Raw genomic sequence first — 24,368 nt, 5'->3', positions numbered from 1 at the left:
GGGGATGATGTATTTCAGTACCGACTAAGGTTAGAACTGGGATCTCCCAGTTCTTTTAAATATTGTATAGTGTTAAACTGCTGGGATAGTTTTTAGATGATACGCCAACTCCCACACCCTTAAACGTTTTGCATCATAGAATTATTCAATGAAACATTGTTAGTCACTAGCTGTGACACTGTACCAAAAATTTGAGTTCAAACTCAACATCAAAGAATTGTAAATACAGACAAATGTCCAGTTCCAGACTAAACAGTCCATCTTTATTTTATTCATTTACAGGATGTGAGCATTGCTAATAATGGTATACTTTGCAAATCCTGTGCACGGTGGTAGAGAAAGTGGACATTTAAGATAGCAGATAACATGGTGTGAAGCTGGATGAACGTAGCAGGCCAAGCAGCATCAGAGGAGCAGGAAAGTTGCCATTTCAGGTCAAGACCCTGCTTCAGAATTCTAAGATAATAAGAAATTTAAGACAGCAGTTTGGGATCATATTGATTCAGCTTCTGGTGTTGAGCCTCAAAACTGCTATTAGATCTTCCTCCATCCAAGCAAGTGAATCATCCATACTCCTCACTTGTGCCTTGTAGATGGTGAAAAGACTTTGGGAGTCAGGAGGTGAATTACTCACTGCAGAATTCTGAATTTTGATTTTCTCTTGTAGCCACATTGCTTATTTGTCCAGTCCAGTTCATTCTCTGGACAACAGTAACCCATATGGTGTCAACAGTGAAGTATCCAGCAACAGCAGTGCCATTGAATCTCAAGGTGAGGTGATTAGACTTCCCTTGTTGGAGATGATTATTGCCTGGCATTTGGATGAAACTGAATGTTACAAGGTCTTGCTGCATGCATGCACAGACTACTTGAGTTGACTTTGGCAATATGTATTGTCCTGCACAACCAAACAGCCTGGTGACACACACAGTCCTTCACTTATGTGAAGAATGGCCACCGGATAAGTTCCATTGTAATCCACAACAGGTCAGTTCTTTCAAGAGAGACAAGAATGGCAGAAATTGTGGGGAGTGGGGCACAGTGTCTTGGTAATGTGCAACTGGTTCTTACTAAATATTGATTATTAATACAATATCCCTTAAAGTCTTTAATTATGTAAGTATAATGTAGCATTAAAATACAAATTTGAATTGAAGACCAATCTATTTGTACAGTACTCATCAACATCAATACATTTACTGTGGCCAAATCAGTCAGTTTTGTTTTTAATGAGGTTCTAGGATCTTCGGGAGTGTTTTAGAGATTGGATTCGACAGTAGTATGTTTTAATGATGGTGCTGATTTATGATTTATCAATTATTAAACTGCATGACTGGATTCACCGTGATGTATCGGTAATGTGAAAATTGTAATTCATCAATTCAAGCACTCTTTATAAAAGCTCTGCTCAGTGAACCATCCAATTGCGCTTAATCTTCGTTGCTTCTCTTTAAAAAATACTCGACTATCTATGCCGTCTGTGAATTATACTTCTCAGTATTTCTTTTCCAATTTAGTAATTCAAATCTAGACCTCGCCTAGAGTTTAATTATGGGCAGTTCCCGGTCTCAGAGGGTAGTGTTTCCTTCAAGTGATGGCCCATATTCATCTGACCGCAAGTAACTCCCGATCTCTGAACTCGAGTAACCTTGATCTTCTGCCAACAAACCAGGGGTTTCTTACGCACCTTAAGGATCGAGATTTTTCAACAAAAAAAAACTCGCGCAAGGCAGTCTGCGCCGGAGAAGGCTCTCAATGGTGAAAAGAGATACTGATGAATACTCCAAAGCTCACAGCGGCAGACAACAGATCACAAAGAACAGTAACAGCGTACGGAAAAAGCATTCCTACATAAGTGCATTCTAACCTCACATATAGCCAGCGTCTCCCTGAGCTAATGCAAACGGGCAATCGAGCTGCCGGATTGAATTGTTGTTTAAAGGTGATTTCCTTACCGTGGCGTCCTCTCCGGCAAAGTGACTGATAACCCGTATCCCTCCGGGGTGCTTTAGGGCCCAGTTAGTCACGTTATACACTTTCCTATCAATCACAAGCCACTTGTCCGTCCTGCTATTGTGCTTTTGAATCTCTTCCCAAGTGTAATGCGTTAACATTTTCTCATAGCCCCCTTCTTCCTCCCCCTTCTCTCCTCCTTTACCCATCTCTCCTTCCTTCACGTTCTCCTCTCCCTCTACCTGCCCTCTTTGCTTTTAGCAGTTCATCTTATATTTCCAGCCCGCCCAGCCAGATCCTACAAGAATTAACCATTAATACGATGCTGTATCCTAGGAGATCAGCAGAGTTTTTGCACCAATCAAGTGGCTGTGCCACTGCCCTCGACGCCAAGCATTGGTTCAATTCGGATCTTTCGAACGGTATGGGGGCTGATCCTTTCAAAAAACGCGTCCATGATAACCTCACTCCGATGAGGTTGCAGCGAAATTGCCTCGTTGGAGTTTGTTTTCCGAAATGGACACATTGCCAACTTCTGTGAGCCGGTCTCTCCGTGCTCTGTTTGACTCGCGGCACTGAATTCAGAATCTCACTGATAACTCCTCCAGCTAGCTGCTACTGCCCACTGTCGATCGTTACTTCGCGTTATGAACCCGCCAGCACCATTTATTTTAATCCATCGCCCTCACACCAACACCCGGGCTCAGAAACTGTGAAGAAGAGTCACCGGACCCGAAACGTTAACTCTGTTCTCTCCTTCACAGATGCTGCCGGAGCCGCTGAGCTTTTCCAGCGATTTCTGTTTTGTTCTCAGAAACTCCTCTCCGCCTGCACCTTCCTCTCTACTCGACTGTAAATCAGTCTCCCCCTGGGGAGTCAGGGTCATCTCTTGATCAGCTGCAAGCACGACAAGATACTGAACATCTGAGACGATTACTCACACAAGTTATTTTGAACTCGCCAATATTTTGATGAGGTATTGGCTTCGTTTAGTATCAGTGGCTTAGTGGTAGGGACCCCGGCTCGATTCCACCCTCGGGCGACGGTCTGTGTGGAGTATGTATATTCTTCCCGTGTCTACGTGGGTTTCCTCCCACAGTCCAAACATGTGCACGTTGGGCGAATTGGCCATGCTAACTTGCCTTATAGTGCCCAGAGATGTGCAGGCTAGGTGGATTACCGATTGGAAATACAGGGTAACAGGGTCAGGGTGTTGGCGGGTGCAATGCTCTTCAGAGTGTAGATGTGGGTTTAATGGGCTGATTAGCCTTCTTTCACACAGTGGGGATTCTGTGATTTGATAGATTAGCAGAGTGAAATTTACCTAATGGCTTGTAACATAACACCTTATCTCCCTACATTCACATCTGGTGCATTTCTTTAAAACACAATGCTTTATGAAGACTCGCAAGTAACACCACAAAAGAAAAAGTAAGTTTCTTTTTGTTGCTGGGCACGAGGCATTGACATTTGTTCCCTGCGCTGCTTTCAAGTGTACCGCTGATACAACATTGTTTAATGTCTCATCCACAAGACTTCACTCTTAAAAGATGCGGCAGTTACTCTGTCCAGCATTGGTAGTGAGGCCTAGAAGGTCAGCATTCAACTAATGAGCAGACATTAATTCAGTAAAACAGTTCAATTAATTGATTATTAATTTTCAGAGGCTCTGTTTATAAGGAGTGGAAGGGAAAATGTTTGTAGTACAAAATGCTAAGTCTATCAAATTATAAACTGTTGCTCAACTGGAGGAGGCAACCGGAGACCCAGATACGTTCTGGGGACCCAGGTTTGAATCACACCACAGTAGATGGTGGAATTTGAATTCAATTAAATATCTGGAATTAAGAATGTAATGATGACCATTAATTCATTGTTGAAAAAACCCATCTTCTTCACTAATGCCCTTTAGGGAGGGAAATTGCCATCCTTACCTGGTCCACAGCAATGTGATTGACTCTTAACTGTCCTCTGGGCAATTAGGGATAGGCAATAAATGCTGCCTGACCAGCAATGCCCTCATCCCGTGAATGATTAAAAAAAACCGAAGTAACAGAATGTGAATTAAATGGAATATTGAAGAATAGCACCTCATCAGGCATAATAGAGCTATTCAGATCCAACAATATTTAACTGCTTCAGCTCAGAACTTCCTCTCCCAGAAGTTGTTGGTAATGATTCTGTTAGCATTTACACCTCTTCTGAAATATCTATCTCTTTCTTTACAAGCCAAAATACTGCAAACATTGGAAATGTGCAAGGAAAAGAAAGACACAGCGGGCACAATTTCACAGGACAGTGGCTTTGCAGTTGGGGCAGAGGATGTCTAATGGCTACATAATGGCCATTCCCTAACTAATTTTGGCAACTGCAGGAAGGATTTAGGGACAGGGTGTAGCTTTGTAAGTTATCCTGCTAGATCCACAGGGGAGAAGGATGCCTCCGTGACTGGCCCCTTTTTGAGACTGGATGCCTCCCAAAAGGTCACTGCTTCTTCATCCTTACCCAATCCTCTCATTCCTTCCTTGAACTTCCTGCACAGAGTACTTTACTAATACGTAATTGTTGTGAGATCTCCTTAACCTTACCTTCTGATCCCTTTGTAACAAGAGCTTATAATATTATTTGGCTTCCTAATGGTCCTATTTACCTGCATATTGACCTTAATTTATGTACACCTAGACCCTTCTGAATACAAATATTTTCCATTCTCTTACAAAGCTGAAGTTATTTGTTCAAAATAAATTCTTACCAAAGTGGATAAGGTCATACTTTGCACTTCACAGGATATGTTCTTTCCCACACAAAACATCCTGTCTACATTTCTCTGCTGCTCATTGCGTATCCCACGTCACATAATTTTTTAATTAACTTTGTATCAGTAAAACCAGGATACAAAATACTCAGTAATCTCTTTTAAGTTATTAATATAGATTATAAATATGTGAAGACAAGTACTGGTACTCTGGTGCCTGTTGATTACAGCATGCAAAGTTGAAAATGTCCATTTTATTCCTACTCTCTGTTTTCTGTCCATTAAGCAATCCTCAACCTATTCTAATGTATTAGTCCTAGATCTACGATTCCTAATTTCACATAACAATGTCTTATGTGGCACCTTATTAAATACTTTTAGAAAATCCAAATGCATAATTCCACTAATTGTCCCTATCCATCTTATGAACTACACTCCTGAAAAAATTCTAATAGATCTGTGAAACAGTCTTTCCCTAAATATGCATTCACTCTACTTAATCATATTGTGATTTTCTAAGTATTCCATTATCACATCTCAAACATGGATTCTAGCATTTTGTCCACTACTTGTGTTCAGGTAACTGGTCCTCATTTGGTTTCTTCCCTTCTGAAAATCCAGGATTACAGTTACTACATTCCAATCCTTGGAAACTGTTCTAGGAGCACAGAAGTTGACCATTCGGTCTCTTGAACCTGCGCCACCATAAATAAGATCATGACTGACCTAATTGAAGACTCATTTTGCCCATTTCAGCTACCCACCCTTATCTGTTCTTCTGCCCTAATGCTTTACGCATATCAGTCTTATTTCTCTTTCCTGCTTTAATCACTTTATCATTGTTTAGTTTTCCCTTTACCTTTGGCATGTAAAGTATGGTTTTCCAATGTTATTCTTTTCAATTTCATTTGTTTTCAAAGTATTATTTAAGAAAGATTTGATTATTTGTTAGCTTTTAAAAACATCAAGCATATGGAGAGAAAGTAGGCATGTGGTACTGAAATACAATATCACCTGAGTTTTTATCACCTATTTTCATATTGAATTGCTGAGGGGCTTAATAGTCCAAACGTGCTATTCATACCTCTTCTAGTTTCTATGTTTCTATACAGGAGTTCCATAATTTACAAATGTCTGAACACTCATACTTACGAATGTGATCTCATACATGGTTTTAAAATTTAAAGATCTGGTGTAAAAACATTTCCTGTACTTGTAAATGACTGCTTTCAATCATCCTGTATTATGTTTTCACTCACAAACAGAATCCAGTACAGAGCCCAGTCGCAACCCCAGGATGGCCTGTACAGTGCTCTCTTTTACATCTGAGCAATCTCCCATTTACTACTTCAAAATTTTTATTTATCTTGTTCATTCAAACATGGTACTAGCTGGCTCGATGGATGTCATCCCAAAGCTAAGACTTCTTCTTGCCCCTGTAACAGTGCCAGGGACCCTTCTTTCCCATTCCACTCCTTCACCCACTTTTGTATTTACTTGCACAAAAACAAAAGTTGCTGGAAAAGCTCAGCAGCATCTGGGGAGAAGAAAATCAGAGTTAACATATCAGGTCCGGTGATCCTCCCTCATAACCGTAATCACTGCCCTTGTATGAATTTCTATGTGACTAGGATAATATTATAACCCTTCCCAGTAGCGGCATAAGTTGGACATCTGGACCCTCAAGCCTGCACTGCCATTCAACATGAAAATAGCTGCTCCTATATTTCAAGGCCATCTTCCTGCTTTTTCTCCATATTCTTGATGCTTTTAAAAGCTAACAAATTATCAATCTGTTCTTCATTTTGGAGCCCCTGTTCTGGTATTTCCCAAACAGGATCCCTTGCCAATCCTCCCTGTATTACTGACCCCAACATTGGTCAAAACTACTGGATCCAATCTCTTTTTCTCAAATATCCTTCCCTTCCCGTTCAGGATATCATTCTCCATGTGGAGAATGACATTCTCCTATTTGCTGAACATAGCTTTTCCCCAATTATTGAAAACTTGTCTACTTGCACATGTTTTGAATCCTCCTTCCCCCTTCAGATGGCTGCCTGCTCTGTGGTGCCAAGGACTGCATGTTGGCTGTCCTTCTGACAGTTTTTATCTTCATCCTCCTACTTGTATGAAACCTGTTACATCTCAAAATTTTTCCAGTTCTGATAAAAGGTCATTTATCTGAAACATAACTATGTTTCTTTCTGCAGGGATCTTGGATCATAGATCATAGAATCCCTACAGTGTGGAAACAGTTCCTTCGGCCCAACAAGTCCACACCGACCCTTGGACCATACCACCCAGACCCATCCCCATCTTACCACACCTGTTGAGTATTTCCAATGTTTTCTGTCTTACAGCACGTGCAGTGCTTTACTTTTTTTTTGTAACAGTGACAGAAATTGGGGCATAGATTGATCAATATGTCAAGCAGGTGCAGTGGAAAGAAGGGAAGATGCAGAGAAAAGGCAGATTGGTGTTCATGAAGATGAGGCAGTGAATGGGTGTGAAGGAGTGGGTGTAAGGGGGGGGAGCAAAGGGAGGAAGTGCTTAGGAGGGATTGAGGGTAGGTAAGGATGATAATAGAACTGTTTGCAAAGGGATGATAAGGCAACAGAAGGAATTTGTTCAACCCAGATATAGTAATTTGGTGAAGTTTGTTACAGAGATACAGCTCAGGATTTGCTACATTGTTGCAAGGTCCATTCTCAATATTTGATCAAGAATAGTGCCATAATCTTTCAGTATCAGAATCTTCAAATAACCGACCAAAGTTGAGACTCTGAACAGATAGTTCATTCTCTGATTCAATCAAAGTGATAAGGATAGTCAGTGATACAAGAAAGTCTGTTACTTGGACTTGCCACAGCAGGGAAACATGGTGTTATTCAATCAAGACAAAGCCAGCTTGGGAATTCGGCAAAGCTATTAAGGACAAGATATACTTGTGCAAGAACAGTGCTGTGGATTCTACAGATTATCAGAGATGGAAACACAATCTGGATGACAGGGAGTTCATGTTTTTTGGTAGGGAATTGCAAGAGTCAATTTATTAAAAAAGCATTATGTCCTCAGTCAAGGATGATTGGCTTGTGTGTGTCTCTAAAAGGGGAGGTGCAGTCAGACAAATCTGTCAGAATGGTAGTAATAAGAAAGAGTAGACCTGGAGTAGAGGTTATACAAAATGCGGAGGAATGGAATTGTGGGAGATATAGCAGTTTGGATCGGAAATTGGCTTGCTGAAAGAAGACAGAGGGTGGTAGTTGATGGGAAATGTTCATCCTGGAGACCAATTACTAGTGGTGTACCGCAAGGGTCGGTGTTGGGTTCACTGCTGTTTGTCATTTTTATAAATGACCTGGATGAGGGCGTAGAAGGATGGGTTAGTAAATTTGCAGACGACACTAAGGTCGGTGGAGTTGTGGATAGTGACGAAGGATGTTGTAGGTTGCAGAGAGACATAGATAAGCTGCAGAGCTGGGCTGAGAGGTGGCAAATGGAATTTAATGCGGACAAGTGTGAGGTGATGCACTTTGGTAGGAGTAACCAGAAGGCAAAGTACAGAGCTAATGGTAAGATTCTTGGTAGTGTAGATGAGCAGAGAGATCTCGGTGTCCATGTACACAGATCCTTGAAAGTTGCCACCCAGGTTGACAGGGTTGTTAAGAAGGCATACAGTGTTTTAGCTTTTATTAATAGAGGGATCGAGTTCCGGAACCAAGAGGTTATGGTGAAGCTGTACAAAACTCTGGTGTGGCCGCACTTGGAGTATTGTATACAGTTCTGGTCACCACATTATAAGAAGGATGTGGAAGCTTTGGAAATGGTGCAGAGGAGATTTACTAGGATGTTGCCTGGTATGGAGGGAAGGTCTTACGAGGAAAGGCTGAGGGACTTGAGGCTGTTTTCATTAGAGAGAAGAAGGTTGAGAGGTGATTTAATTGAAACGTATAAAATAATCAGTGGGTTAGATAGGGTGGATAGGGAGAGCCTATTTCCTGGGATGGTGACGGCGAGCACGAGGGGGCATAGCTTTAAATTGAGGGGTGAAAGATATAGGACAGATGTCAGAGGTAGTTTCTTTACTCAGAGAGTAGTAAGGGAATGAAACACTTTGCCTGCAACGGTAGTAGATTCGCCAACTTTAGGTACATTTAAGTCGTCATTGGATAAGCATATGGACGTACATGGAATAGTGTAGGTTAGATGGGCTTGAGGTCGGTATGACAGGTCAGCACAACATCGAGGGCCGATGGGCCTGTACTGTGCTGTAATGTTCTATGTTCTATATGTTCTATGGAGTGAGTCAGCACATAAACAACTACAGTGGTTCAAATCTCCACAGAAAAAAATCTTGGTTGGCATAGTTCACGTGTCTGAGATAATCATTTTGTTCTGATAAGTACGTTGTCCAATAGAGAAATTCTCTGATGCTATCCATGTTGCTGCTTTGCTGGTCGCTTGAAGTCAGAAATAAATGCTGAAATACATATGTAGTGGGTCTGTTACAACAAGTCTGAACCAAAGAGTAAGCAGTGAGGAAAGACCTGCAAAAACTTCAGGAGTGATTTATAAGGCTGATACGCTGCACGTGAGTGGGAGATTGTTCAGGAAATATGTTAAGCAAGCTACTGGGTGATGGCAGTGTGTGTGCGCAGTTTGGGTGAAATTGTAACATAACAATTGAAATACATTGAACATAAATACTCATAGATTTTATTTCCATTGAATCCCTACAGTGTGGGGACAGACCCTTCCCTATAACCCACTTAGCCTACACATCCCTGAACTCTACAGACAATTTAGCATGGCCAATCCACATAACCTGCACATCTTTGGACTGTGGGAGGAAACCAGAGCACCTGGAGGAAACCCAGGCAGACACGGGGAGAACGTACAAACTCCATAGACCCAGGTCCCTGGTGCTGTCAGGCAGCTGTGCTAACCACTGAGCCACTGTGCTTTGATTGTGGTTGGGCTGTTTCAATGAAGTGAAGCCGTATCATATACGTGTCTGGCTTTAGAATGGAGAATTTGATAATAACGTAGATCACATTATGGCAAACTTTCAGGGAAATGGTGAACTAGGGACTTGCTGAAAAGGGCATTGGGATCACGATGCTTGATTAACTTATGTCTGTTCCCTTGCCATTGCAATCAGCGTAAAAGTTGTGCTGCCTGTAGGTTTTTACAATTGTAGCCAACAGTTAACAATGCTATTTATTGGTGACATGAATCTGCATGGGGCCTGATAGAATGAGTGGCTGAACTACATATAGTTAGCCTGTAACTCCTAAAGGACGTGTAGCTGCAAGCATTGCTGTGAGTCATTTAGAAACTGAATCTGTGCTGTTATACTTTGAGGAACTTGTAGGACAGTGTGCACTGCATTGGTGCAAGAGATGGAGAGAAGAAGGGACATCTTGTATCTGCAGGAGACAGGAAGCACTCCAGGTAGATGCTCAGAAGACAATTGGACAACAAGGTGTAGAGACCAATGCCACAAGTGTTGGTTCAAGGACAAGGCCCAATTGTAGAAAAGAAATTAAAGATCTAACTCAAATTCTATAGGTGAATAAGTTCATCCTAAAATGGTATATTTTATTAGGAGGGCCATTAGCCTGATCCACTGCTTAATTAACCACACACTCTCCACCTCTCTACCAATAATCTCCATCAATCAGGACTCAATCCTTTAAGTTTTATGATTTATCCAAGTCTCACTGAGCCTTTTGCACACCCCACAACAACAGTTCTCAGCCTGGTCCTCTGTAATTACATAATGAAACACTTTCTTTTGTACCTCCTATTACCACATGCCTGTTATTTATATTCCTATTAGACATTTTTGGTTTACTTCTTGTGGTGGTTATCAGTCTTTTCTCATGCTTTCTCCTTGCCCCTCCTATTTCCCATTTCACTTTCTCTTTGAACATTTTTATGTTTAATGCAATTCTCGCTTGTTTTAGATCCCTGACATCTGTGTTTTATCCCAGTTTTAACAGGAACAGGATTATACTGTTTGGACCATTAGGCCTGCTCTGCCATTCAATGGGATCATGGCTGAGGTGGCACTCCTCACATCCACTTTTCTGCATTTTTCCCATGATCCTTGATTTCTAGACTGATCAAGCATCTATTTATCTGATCCTTAACTATACACACAGATCAGTCCCCACAGCTCTCAATGGCAAGGAGTTCCAAAGACTCATAACCCTCTGAGAGAAGAAATTCTCCTTGTCTCAGGCATAAATTGGTGTCCCTTTATTCTGAGACTATGTTCTCTGGTCTTAGATTCTCCTTTAAGGGGAAACGTCCTCTCAGCATTTACCCTGTCAAGTCTTTAAGAATCCTTTATATTTCAATGAGATGACCTCTCATTCTTCTAAACTCCAGTGTGTAGAGTCTCAACCTGTTTAACCTTTGCTCATAAGACAGTCCCTCCATACCAGAGAACATCCTAGTGAATTTTCTCTGAACTGCCTCCAGTGAAATAATACCCTTCCTTAAATATGGGACCAAAACTGCTTCCAGTTCTCTAGACTTCATCTCACCAGCATCTTCCACAGTTGGAGTAAGACTTCACTACACTTATACTCCTGCTCCATTGAAATGAAGACCAATATTCATTTTTTGCACAACTGAGCAATTTCCCCATCACCAAAATTATTGTGACTGCTTTTTCTTTTCAAACCCTAACCTGCCAACATTCCACTAAGTCTTCTTGATTACCTAATGCACCTGTGTTTTATCTTTCTGTTTCATGCACCAGTATTTCCCCATCCCTTTGTGTTGCAGCTTTCTACAGTTTTTCTCCATTTAAATAATAGCCTGTTCTTTTGTTTTCCATTCAGAAATGAAAACTTCATACTTCTCCACATTATAATCCACTTGCCAACTTTCTGCCCACTTACTTAACCTTTCAATATCTCTCCAAACTGTTTGTATTCTCATTGCAACTTGCCTTTCCACCTATTTTTGAGTCGTTTGCCAATTTGGCTACAGCACATTCACCTTTGTTTCTTCAAGTCATGAATATAAATTTAGAAACAGTTGCCATCTGAGCATGGATCCCGGTGAAACACCACTGGTTACAGTTTGCCAACCTGAAAAAGAACCTTATCCCCACTCAGAGATAGCAAGATCTGCAGATGCTAGAGGAACATGGCATCAGAGAAGCGGGAAAGTTGACATTTCAGGTCAAGACCCTTCTTCAGAAATGGGGAGGGGGAAGGGAGCTGGGAAATAAATGGAGAGAGGACTGGTGGGGCTAGGGAAGGTAGATGAGATGTTGATAGGTGAGTGCAGGTAAATCACTTGCACATTTGTCAACTTGGTCTACTGTATGCACTGCTCCCGATGTGGCCCCCTCTACGTCGGTGACATCTGCACTCTGTAGACAGCAAACGACAACACTTTCGAGTTGCCAACAATTTAACTCCCCCTCGAAATCCCTGGATGACGTGTCCATTCTGGGCCTCCTCCAGTGTCATAATGACACTACATGCAAACTGGAGGGGCAACACCTCACATTCTCATATTCTGCCTCGACAGCCTACACATGGCCTAAACATGGAATTCACCAGTTTTAAAATCTCCGACACCCCCAACCTCATCCCAAGTCCAAGCCTCCCTGACCTGACACAATCTGTCCATCTTCTCTCCCACCTATCGCACCCCCCCCCCACCCATCCCACTGACCAATCCCCACTGGACCCTACCTGCACTCACCTATCACCATCCCACCTACTTTCCCCAGACCCACCCCTCTACTCTATTTATTTCCCAGCTCCCTTCCCCCTCCCCATTTCTGAAGAAGGGTCCCGACCTGAAACATCAACTTTCCTGCTCCTCTGATGCTGCTGGCCTGCTGTGTTCCTCCAGCTCCATACTGTGTTGTCCTTTATCTGCACTCACTGTTTTCTGCCCAACAGCTAATTCTATCTGTGACAAAATACTACCCCAACCATTTATGACGTACCTTACAAAAGCCTTCTGGAAGTCCAAATACAACACATGTACTGATTCCTCAAGAAATATGAGGGGCCATGGGATATGAATGGAGGGTATGGCCTAGCCTGAAATATGGGGGCCACAGGGATTAGCCAGAGGTGCTTTACCTGACGTAATATTAGGATCGCCTTTTGAATTTGTCAATCAAATGACTCTCTCATGCCGATTGATGTGGATTGAACCATGACACTTTAAAAGGTTGGCTCAACTCCATGATAATTAAGGGGGAATAAACCATGTATATGCCTGGAATGAAGCTGACCAGGTAAAAAGTGCAAGATATGGACTCATGACCCAAACCAGTCTGTATACTTCAAAGGCCTGAAAAAAATCAAAATCAAAATCATGAGATTACTACATTACCTTGTTCTTTAAGCCAATGCTGGCACTTGCACATTTAGATACCTGTCTGCAGTATTTTGGGCTGTGAGTTTTTGTACATACATGCTCCCTGAGGCTATTTGCTCCTTATCACAAAGCAAGACTCATAACACTCCTATATTTACATCTGTACATTGTAGGTTACCAAATACAAATCTTTGTTGTAGCGCCCAATTTATCTCTTCACATGCTTATTCTACACTGTTGTCTTCTCTCTTACAGATGTAAGAATGATGTTATCGTGATTTGCATGAATCACATTATACCACATCCCCCACCAAGTTTATCTCCACTTGGTGTATTCTACACCCTACATCAGAACTAATGGTGGCTGGGAAAATGTCAGTTTATATGCCGTATAAACTGATGTTTTCCCAGCCACCATCAGTTCTAAGGCAGGGTCACCGGACCCAAAACATTAACTCTGTCTTCTCTTTCACAGATGCTGCCAGACCTGCTGAGCTTTCCCAGCAACTTTGTTTTTGTTCCTGATTGACAGCAGCCGCAGTTCTTTTGGTTTTTACTTTTAATCTCCTCCCTTTTAACAATTTAGCAGATGAATACCCATTATTCAATGATGCTGCTCTTTAACTAAGTGCAATAATGCTGTTCCGTAGACGAGTAGAGCTAATTCCCAGTCTGGATTCTTATACATCTCTGACTTTAATGGATTAACTGCTCTTTCTGCCTGTCTGTGTAACTAAGGATAGAATGCACAACATGTTTTCTGGTTGATCGCTGTCTCCAACCTGAAATCCTCACTCAAAAAAATTGAATTCCATTGTTTGATAGTAATTCTCCAGGGAAACTGTATTTCAAGATCGTTTTCAGTTCTTTGCTGTGGGTGGCATTGCACCTTGAATAATAGCCAATGAAGATTAAATACATCTTTCCTTTAAAATCAAATGAATCTGTTGCTAGTCATTCTTATGGCTTTTCTGGAAGTCTTCACAAAATCATTAGCTTTATCAACATTTTGCTGGCAAACTGTCCTTCAAAATGCTGGCAATCACACTGATTTTTATGTTGTTGTTATGTACCTAGATGAATTTTCCTTGGAGTTTCTGCAAGATTTCTCCGCACATCGACTTTTGTATAACCATTCAACGGTCATACACCAAATAGTCTTCCAATATTGTTTAGTGTTGTTCCTACTCCTGGTATTTTTTTTCAGCACCCGGCATACTAGGATATCTTTTGAACTTGCAGACCTTTGTGCAGTCTTTATCACATTTTTCAGCTGTATGAATTTATCCAAATTCACGCTCAGTTGCAGGTGAAGAGTTGGTTACAGCTTACAATAGAACTCTCCTCCTTTACAAGAATAAGATGCTGTTTTTCTGGTCAATACATTCTGCTCTATACTGTATCTGCTGCTACTTAAGCCTTGCTTGGGACATAGACTATCCCATAGTCGGATCTGAACAGCCTGAGTCTGAATGTTTGAATATCTAGAGGCATTTTTGAGAATTATTCCAATCCCAATAACATTATCAAAGGTTTGTGATCCTTCATTACTTGAAATTTTAGTCTCATGAGGTAGTCTGTGAATCATTAACTTCCCATATAACTGGTGATGCTTCCTTCTCTACGGTTGCGCACCTCTGTTTGGTCTCTTAACATTAGACAGACCAGTTTGCATGTTCTGTCAAGATGCACATGACTAGGAGTTGCTCCCAGTTCTGTAGATAATTTATCTGGGCTGGTGACAGTGAATTAGCTTGGATAGTAATGTGCTAAGACAGCAATAGAAAGTAATTATTTTTAACCTTTCCAACATAATATTGTACAATTTCTTTCTAATACTGTATTTTTCCTAATCCTTTTTGTATACCTCCATCCTCCTTTTTAGTATTACATCCTAGTGTCTATGCCCGTGCTAAATTAGTGTAAATCTGCTTCTTCAGCTCTAGTAAATATTTCCTGTAGGAGATGGAACCTAGATCTCAAGTATCAACTTGTCCAGACTCTCCACGCATCACATCACCCTCACAAAATAAGATCTTAATCCCCAAGAATCTAATAATCTAATGCTGGCTCTCCTAATCCGCGTATGAAGCCATGCATTCACCTGATTTATCCTCTCGTTTCCGCACTTATTGGAAATTTGGTGTTGAGTAATTCACCTACTGATTCCTGTCATGAAGTTGTGTAGAGTAATTGTGAATTGGAAGGCAGGAAACTAGAATTTGTTTGTTTAAAAAATGATGAGGGAGAACAGTGCATGGTTTCTTTAAGAGGTAAAGTGTTTTTCTAAGCTTACAGATTGATATAGACAAGAAAGGGTCTGTATGTAGCTGAAGATGTACAGCCAGTTTTGAAATTGAAACATGTATCAGTTAGCTGTGCGACTGGAAACCTTAGGCTTGTTTTGATTTTTTGGCAACTAGCTGGAATTAACCAGTTAATTTAAGCCAAGCACTTAGTGATTGAAAGCCATTTGAATTTAAATCTGATGGTCGGGCCAATGCTATATACCATATGCTTTATCATAAATAAGGAGAGGTTTTTAAAAAATTCGGTGAGAGCGAAATGCCATCTGAGAAATAAGCATCTAGCTCTCACGAGAAATTGCTAAGCTCTCTAAAAAGATACAGGTAGTTCTCCTAGAATGCGATAGTTGCATTCTTACATGACCTCACACTATAGAAAATCACGCTAAAGAAAATCGCTAAAGGAAATCACGATAGAAAATTGCTATACCCCTACACAGCAGAAAGTTTGCTTTATCCAAATAGCATCCAGTATTCATCAATTGCATTACAGCCAATTCACATCAACAAAACACACATTATAGCAGATAATAAAATGTGAGGCTGGATGAACACAGCAGGCCCAGCAGCATCTCAGGAGCACAAACGCTGACGTTTCGGACCTAGACCCTTCATCAGAGAGGGGCATGGGGTGAGGGTTCTGGAATAAATAGGGAGAGAGGGGGAGGCAGACCGAAGATGGCAGTTCCCATTATCACTAACACATTATAGCAGAACTACCTGTACCACAGCATTTCTAGCTAAGAATCCTTATAGAAGACTTCACAGACAAGATACCCTGACAGCTGGATCAGTGAAGGAAAGGCATTTATGAGTTGAGAACAACAGAAGAAAGGCATGTAGACTTTGAGAAACTAAGTTTTAATTTATTTTCTCATTACTTTGGTTTATATAAATGGGACTTGTGTTAACTGGAACAGCATACCAATAGAATTTAGTTCAGTTAGGGAATGGTTAGTAGTTAAGTGGGAATTGTTTGGCTTGTTAGCAATTCTGTTAATTTATTCAATGTAAGTTAAATAAATAAATTGTTACATGTTACTTATAAAGTGAATATCAGGGATTATCTTTCATCTAACCTCCCCTTCTCCATAATGTTCCGCAAAGCACATCCAGCAGCTAAAAGGCACCAGTCAGGAATATGATGATGTATTCTGGCTTAACTGAATGAGTGCAGCTCCCAAAAACACTCAATAAGCTTGATGTAATTTAGGTCAAAGAGTCCTGCCTGATTGAATGTTGAAACTGATGGATATGGTCCCATTCTCTTCATCACTATTCACAGTGGTTCACAGTGTGTGCTATCTAAAAATGCATCACAGGAACTCACTAAGCATCTGTTGACAATAACTTCCTGCCCAGTGATCTCCACCACCTAGACTGACAAGGACGTGAACATCTACAAGTCCCCCTCCAAATCACGCACCATCCTGAGGAGGAACAAGAGCACTGATCCTTCACTGTTGCTGGGTCAAAATCCTAGAACTCCATCCATATCAGCACTGTGGGGGTACTTATTCCACATGGATTGCAGTGGTTCAAGAGGCGACTCATGACTGTCTTCTCAAGCGAATTCAGGAAGGCCAATAATTACTGACATAGTCTGTAATGCTCATATCCCAACAAAGAATAAAGGTTTAAAAACTAATGCATGGCACTAAAGATTAATCCATAGGTTACTGCCTCACAGGCCCTGTTACAGATCTCTTTGTTACTTCTCTAAAATGTGCCTGCAGAACCACAACCATCTTTGTAAATCAAGGGACTGATGCTAATCAGACTGCTCGATGGATGCTCAATGACATCTTGGGCCCTGGGATCAAGGTGTCATGTCATCTGTGGTTGTACTCTTACTATTGAACACTAATGCAGTCTTGAGTTTTCAACTCACTGCTCCTATACAGTTGAGCGAACAATGATATTGTGGAATTGGCTCTGGCTATCTTACCCTAGAAACCTTCTTCCTAACCAGTATTCAGAATGAGATACTGACTGGAGCATAAGATTTACTCAGGGTACTGCTGGACAACCTGCCATATCCTTCTTCTTTACCTCAAAGTCATCCATTTCTCCACTGCCTACACACTCTTAGCTAGGAGGTGATCAGCAAGAATCATGTTATCCAAGCAAGATTTTACATCATAAATGCATAACAATGATGCTAGCTGCCTAATCAAGGTCCAAATCCTTAAGCTTGAACTGCTTCAGCTGACAGTGCTTCCTGCATATGGCACTTTCAAGACATTGGAATGTTTTTGAGTGTCCACATGGAAAAAGATGTATATCCAAGAGCTCTGAGATGGCCTGTCATATCAACTATACCTAAGAAAAATAAACTAAAGGCAGAACACGTATGCCAACTATTCATGAATGTTATCCAAGTCTTGCTGCATGGAGATATAGAATGATTCATCAATGATGGAATTGCAATCAGAATTGAATAATGTGCAACCATCTATGAAAAGCTCCACTTCACCTTGTGATGGAGAGATGGTCATTGATGAAGCAGCTGAAGATATTTATTAGCAGGGCACCACCCTGAGGAGCTCCTGCACTGATGTCATGGGGCTGAGATAGTCGGCCTCCAACAACCACAGTCATCTTTCTCTGACCTAAATATCATGTGGATGAATTTTGCTGTGATCCCCATTGACTTCAGTTTTATATGGGATCTTGGCGCCACACTCAGTTGAATTCTGTTTTCAAGCCAGTCTCAGCTCTGAAACTTAGTTTTTATGTTTAGCAGGTTATTGGTGCATAAGTACTATTTGAAAGCAGTATTGATGACTGACTTTAGAAGGCTGTGAATGTTTTAGTTTTGTCTTCTTTTACCGACATTCTGGGCTCCACAACCCTTGAGGATGGGGATGCTCTTTGCTCCATTCATTTTTAATTGTCCACCACCACTTCTGAATGAATGTCCCAGGACTACAAAGCATTAACTTGAATATGGGTTCAATTACTTGTATTTGTAACATTGGTTCTCAAACTTTTCCGGATTATTACTTGTGGAACTCCATCTAAATTAATCTTCAAAAATACAAGCATACAACATAGGAGCAGAAGAATCCAACTTAATTATCCAAATACTTATCCAGAATAAAAAAAAGGATTAAACCTAATCTAGTTCCTGGCTATACAACTGACTTATCAATCACTAATACTGACACCACCCAACTGTTCCCACAACGTTGACTACCACTACTGACTGCCTAACTACTTCTCACCCCCTTCAGCTTGACCCTGATCTGATTCCTCCCTGACCCAAACTGACTAGCTCCTGAACTGATTTCCCAACTGACCCCATCACAATACCACCTGACCGACCTGACTAGCCCCCAGTCCCATCTGACTCCCCTGACTGGATCTGGCACTCACCTAAGAAAGTCTTCCAGCTACCTACCCACCTGAGCCTGCTCCCAAGTCTCTTGCTGCCCTCCCCATATTCACTAATCTCATTGACCCCATCATCGTACATATTTCCCTTTACTCCCTAGCTTTTTAAAAGAAACTGTAAGATATTTAAACTTCCAACAAAACAGAGCATGGCAGCTAGATACATTAAAAAAAAGAGTTGTGGCTTTTGTACCAATTCTTTGCTCTGCTTCCTGTGAGTTTTGCTGCACTGTCACTTCTGAAGGATCCTCCATCCGAAGGTCACTCAGAAAAACTGGAAGAAGGTAAGTGCGTGTATTTTTGTCTGATTATGTTTAAGAAAATAGGGTTTTCAATCCTGATCAGAAGATCTGACCATTAGTAATTCCCTGGACTCATTCTCTGGTGGAGCAATCCTCATTTTAGTGACACATTTCCTTTCTAATACAGAGATAATGGGAACTGCAGATGCTGGAGAATTCCAAGATGATAAAATGTGAGGCTGGATGAACACAACAGGCCAAGCAGCATCTCAGGAGCACAAAAGCTGACTTTTCGGGCCTAGACCCTTCATCAGAGAGGGGGATGGGGAGAGGGAACTGGAATAAATAGGGAGAGAGGGGGAGGCGGACCGAAGATGGAGAGAAAAGAAGATAGGTGGAGAGAGTATAGGTGGGGAGGTAGGGAGGGGATAGGTCAGTCCAGGGAAGACCTTCCTCCCCACCTATACTCTCTCCACCTATCTTCTTTTCTCTCCATCTTCGGTCCGCCTCCCCCTCTCTCCCTATTTATTCCAGTTCCCTCTCCCCATCCCCCTCTCTGATGAAGGGTCTAGGCCCGAAACATCAGCTTTTGTGCTCCTGAGATGCTGCTTGGCCTGCTGTGTTCATCCAGCCTCACATTTTATCATCCTTTCTAATACATGCAGGAAGTCTTAAATATTTCTAGTTAGTTTTGTCATACTCCAATTTCCCCCTTACTTTTAATTCACATCTTCACTTTATAAAATATTCTTACAATCTTCTGATCTGTTGTTAATCTTTGTGGAGATACATCTTTATTTTCAATTTCATGTTATAGTTAATTAGTTGGCCATGAATAATGCACCCATTTCCTGAAGCTTTCCTTTCCTCATTGGAATGTATTTTTTAAATGTTATTAACTCTCACTTCAAATGTCTGCCACTACATTTCTATTCACATTATTCCTGTATCTAAATTTCCAATTTATATTACCAATTCTGTCTTTGTCCACTCATAAGCTCCCTTTTTTTAAAGTTTAAAACACTAGTCTTAGAAACACTCCACACTCCCTCAAACTGAATGTGAAATTCAATTATGTTATTATATTCACTGCTACCTGGAGGTGTCTCTACCATGAAATTCAATGCAATACTACAATACTCATGATATTAAAATTGCTGCAATAGGATGTTTGAATTCTGTTTTTAAGAAAACAGTATTTACTTCAGATATCAGTGAGTTAAAAGACTATTTCTCAATGCAGAGTGTCTGCCTGTCATTAGAAGCAGGATTGAAACAGTATGAACATGGGGAGAATTGAGCATGGAGAACACAGTAGGAAAGCAGAAACTCGAATCTCCCTTCCTAACAGCACCATGAGTGTATACACAACACTGCCATGATTCAAGAAGGCAGATCATCATCAGCCTTTCAGTGATAATTAAGGGTGGGCAATAAATGCTGACCTTATATGCCCTGAATGATTTTTTATTAAAGAATGTCTTCAAGTACCTATGCAGAGGAAATACAGGTCTCTGACTTAAATTTCTATGTTGCTAATACTAATAATATTGGGGAAAAAACACTTGTTTATATTTTTTATAACAAGGTGGCATATGCTTTAAGGATGTGCAGCTTTGTATAATTCCAAAAATAATCAGTAATTTATTACATTAGAAAATTTCTGTTGACATAGATCACATCATGTAACCCAAAACAGAAACATTGTTTATAGAGTGTAACTGTTTGTCTTTAAAATGAAAGGCGACAAAAAAAGAGAATTTATACAGAATGCTAAAATGTAACTTTTTAAAAAAATCTTTGCAGTCAAAGCAAGGGGAAATCAAGCAGTTGATAACTTTGTAATATAAACGTTACCAATTTCAGTAAAACATTGTGCTGTTTTACATTTACTAGCAGATTTGCCTGGTCAAAAAGATGGAGTTGCAAGTGCTCTGAAGGGTCTAACTCAATGTACACCAGGAGAAACTCAGGCTGCTATCAACAAACATAGCAGAAGACCGAAGAGGGCAGCAAGACCAGCAGTCACCTGGTGAAGTTCCACAGAAAAAGAAAACTCATTAAAACTCTTCAGTAATCTTATACCACTGGAAGAGAATGACCTGTTGGGTGACAAAAGAATGATTGGAAGGGAACAAAGGTAATTGTGGGCTGAATGGTATTTATTGAGGAATAGAATTATATAATTGGTCTACTATTGCACAGCGTGGCACACATCTATTTTCATCCTCCAGCTACCATATCCCTTAATGAGCAACAAGGTTATGAAGCACAACTAGCAATCGGTGCATGGGCAAGGTATGTAAGTCAAAGTGGAAGCCTCAGATCCATAATAGATAATCAAGACACTGGAGCTTGGGTATAAGCAATGGGATACAGTCATTGCATGTTATGGGGATGGTCATGAGACAGATACAGAAAAAAAGCTTGAGCTCAGAATATGCCTTATTTTTGCTTCAGTGATAGTTTTACACAACGCAAAATATGTTTTATCTATATAATTCTAGAAAATACTGATGGTACTTCTAGAAAATTAATTTTTTTAAGCATTTAAGTATTTCAATAACACTTGTCTGTTAGTCAAGCAAGCTGATCTTTACCATCATAAAAACAGGAGACTAAATACATATTTATGTTAAACATGTGTGCTGATATCACCATCAGCAAAATTCAGATTGTAATTACATTATGAAATACTAATAAAAATAAAACTGAGTATATGCTTGTGTCCTGAGGCTGAGAATTCCTACCCTGCTATTCTACACCAACAGATGTTTCTTTTTCTCTCATCCTTTCATTCACTCCAACTGCCAAACAGTGATCCAACTCTTTCTTCATCTGCTTCTCACTCTCTCCCCTATGAGTTTGATTTAACACAAGTCACTCAAGATATGTGGCCAGTCTAATCATAGCACCAAATAAACATGTTAACATCACAGACATGGGACCAACCCAGGTTGGAGTCAGGAAGGAACACAAGTTTTCAATAATTTTCAGTTTCAAGCAGCCCCATAAGGTAGCATTTCAGACTTTAATATTCATGTTTTGACAATTTGATATGGTCATGTTACCAATTAAAGCCAGGTTTAAATATGACCTTACACAAAACCATACAAATTTATGCTAAAATTGCCTGTCTGAAAGAGAAATTAGGGAGGAATATAGGAATTATAGATGCACTATGCAATTAACTTCATGGACAACTGCATGGTTGGTAAACTCGAGTATAACTCATCCACATAAACTAAGAAGTCCCTGGTGCCAGGTTCATGCCAATATCCCTCATCTGAAACGCTGTGGCCCAGTTTTAGTTTCCCCCCTCCCCGAGTTACGGAGGAGCATGTGACGAAGTGATCTTGTTCCTGACAACTGTCCAGTCATCATTTCAGAAAATGATCACTCAATTTGATTGTGTGACTTCCAGAATTGAATACACTGACAGTAAAGGGGAAATGCTGAACAGAAGGAAACAGATTCTGAATGAGGTACCTTGTAGGAGAATGAAATAAGGGTTTGACCGTTTGGAAAGCAGGAACAAGAGAATCACAGCATTTTTCTTTATTTTAGCAATCACCAGCATGTTGTTAAAGAAAGTAGGAAGAAAGGAATGCAGGAGAATGTTGTCACTTTAAACTCGAAAAGTGACAGTAATAAATTCGGACCTTATCCACAGCCTCTCTATCTTGCAATGTGAGCAGAATTTGCCTCAATGTTTAGAGGCATAAAAGGCGTACGACCCTTTTAAAACACAAAACCACAGCAGCATGTTTTGTTTATTCGGGCTTTTGATTTATGGTCTGTTACATTTGTCACTTATTACTGCTGATTATTCCTCACGCATTGATCTAACCCTGTATTTTGTTTCCGGTTGGTTGCTTATCTTATCTTGACCATTTTTGAAGCGTTGCACTATCAAGTCATCCGACCAGTCAACGCTTTCAACGTATTTGCGCATTTATTGGTTCCCTTTCCCTCCCCTCTCCCAGGTGCGTACTTTCCCTTCCAAAATTACTCAAACGCCTGTCTTTGTTGAAAGGTTACCCACCTTAAACATCAAAACGTATTTTCTCACTCTTTTATTTACAGAATTTCATTTTGATATCAAATTCCAACGTTTAACACGTTGCTTTTCAACTACAAAGTCATGTGGCCGTAAGACTCCTCTTCTGTCATTAGCTCTGGCGTGGTGGTTTCTGCACTGATACCTGTACAGCTGTTGTAGGATCTTACTTTGACAAATTGGCCGGCGCGTCAAATCTACTGTCTGAATCTACGCCAAGGTTCTAGGGAGTGTGGAGAGAAAAATTGAAGTCATCTACTGAAGTGAATAAGAGATAAATGAATTGACTTCTCAATACCTATTTTAGAATTTGGGGGGGGGGAAGTTGAAGGACGATGGCAGCCTTTGCATCTGGATCATCCCCAGCAGTCAGTGCGCCTCAGTCTCTTAACAACCTGAGCTTGGTTTGATTCTGGGCGTTCGTCTGAGGCTGGTTGCCAGCCAGAGAGGAGCCCCCTCCCTCCGCTCACTCCCTTGGTGAATCTGCTGTCCATGCAGTGACCAATGAAAAAACCGCGTGAGGAGAGACCCGCTGCCAGACGCCAATAGTATTTGGAATGTGGCGAATTGGCGCCTCTTTTAGCCAATAGAATGTGAGCATTGTTTGGTTCCGCCCAGGATATCCACCAATAGCAGCATGGGAACCCGCAGGCATGATTGACAGATTTATGAGCCAAACAATCTGGAAGTAGTTGTGATTGATGTGGACACTATCCAATGGGTCTCTGAGGGGCGGGTTCCCAGCCACCGTTGCTGCATGTGGTTCTGAAATTGGGGAGAAAGCCAGGTGCGAAGAGTGGACTGGAGAGAGGTGTAGGTAGAGATTCAGCAAACCGCTCCCGGTCTGAGATACCAGCTGACTGGGTAGTAAGGGGGGAAAACGGGGAGAGGCTGAGGCACAGAGCGGATGGAAGGGAACAGGCTTGAGAAAGTGACGGGGTCGAGTATGGAGTGTAGTCCGGACAGGTTCTTCACTTGGGATGAGGTGCAGAAGCACTGTACTCGCAGCGACCGCTGGCTGGTGATCCACAGGAACGTCTATGATATCAGCGAGTTCAGCAAAAGGCACCCGGGAGGCGCCCGAGTGATCGGGCACTACGCGGGGCAGGATGCTACGGTAAGCATGGAGCTTTAACAGCAATAAGCGTGAGAGAGTGATTCAATAATCCAAGTAATCACTCACCAATAGGGAAAACGAAATGCGTGAGTGACAACCAGAGACTGACAAAATCTCACTTAATACCACGTCAGGTTCCCGAGGACCTTTTGTTTTAAAACTGGTGGGGTGAAGTTGC

At 41.1% G+C, this 24,368-nt stretch overlaps 2 protein-coding genes across 7 annotated transcripts in view; one reads left to right on the top strand and one right to left on the bottom strand.

The window, feature by feature from the left end:
* Positions 1-2,271, bottom strand: part of LOC125459218 (acyl-CoA 6-desaturase) — a 57,322-nt gene extending 55,051 nt beyond the window's left edge. The window contains exon 1 of one of the 3 annotated variants that reach the window (XM_048545318.2): positions 1,956-2,271. In XM_048545318.2, coding sequence (XP_048401275.1) covers positions 1,956-2,162 — 207 coding nt within the window. In that variant the 5' untranslated portion in view covers positions 2,163-2,271. The remainder of the gene's footprint in view (positions 1-1,955) is intronic. The other 2 variants (XM_048545319.2, XM_048545317.2) reach the window with 2 other exon arrangements.
* A 21,544-nt stretch (positions 2,272-23,815) lies between these two features.
* Positions 23,816-24,368, top strand: part of LOC125459291 (acyl-CoA (8-3)-desaturase-like) — a 38,530-nt gene continuing 37,977 nt past the window's right edge. For 3 of the 4 annotated variants that reach the window (XM_048545574.2, XM_048545573.2, XM_048545575.1), the window contains exon 1: positions 23,816-24,190. In XM_048545574.2, coding sequence (XP_048401531.1) covers positions 23,981-24,190 — 210 coding nt within the window. In that variant the 5' untranslated portion in view covers positions 23,816-23,980. The remainder of the gene's footprint in view (positions 24,191-24,368) is intronic. The other variant, XM_048545578.2, reaches the window with a different exon arrangement.

This window comes from Stegostoma tigrinum, chromosome 17 (assembly GCF_030684315.1).
Source record: "Stegostoma tigrinum isolate sSteTig4 chromosome 17, sSteTig4.hap1, whole genome shotgun sequence".
Taxonomy (NCBI): Eukaryota; Metazoa; Chordata; class Chondrichthyes; order Orectolobiformes; family Stegostomatidae; genus Stegostoma; species Stegostoma tigrinum.
The sequence above is the reverse complement of the archived record's forward strand: the minus strand, read 5'-3'. Positions and strand labels throughout refer to the sequence as shown.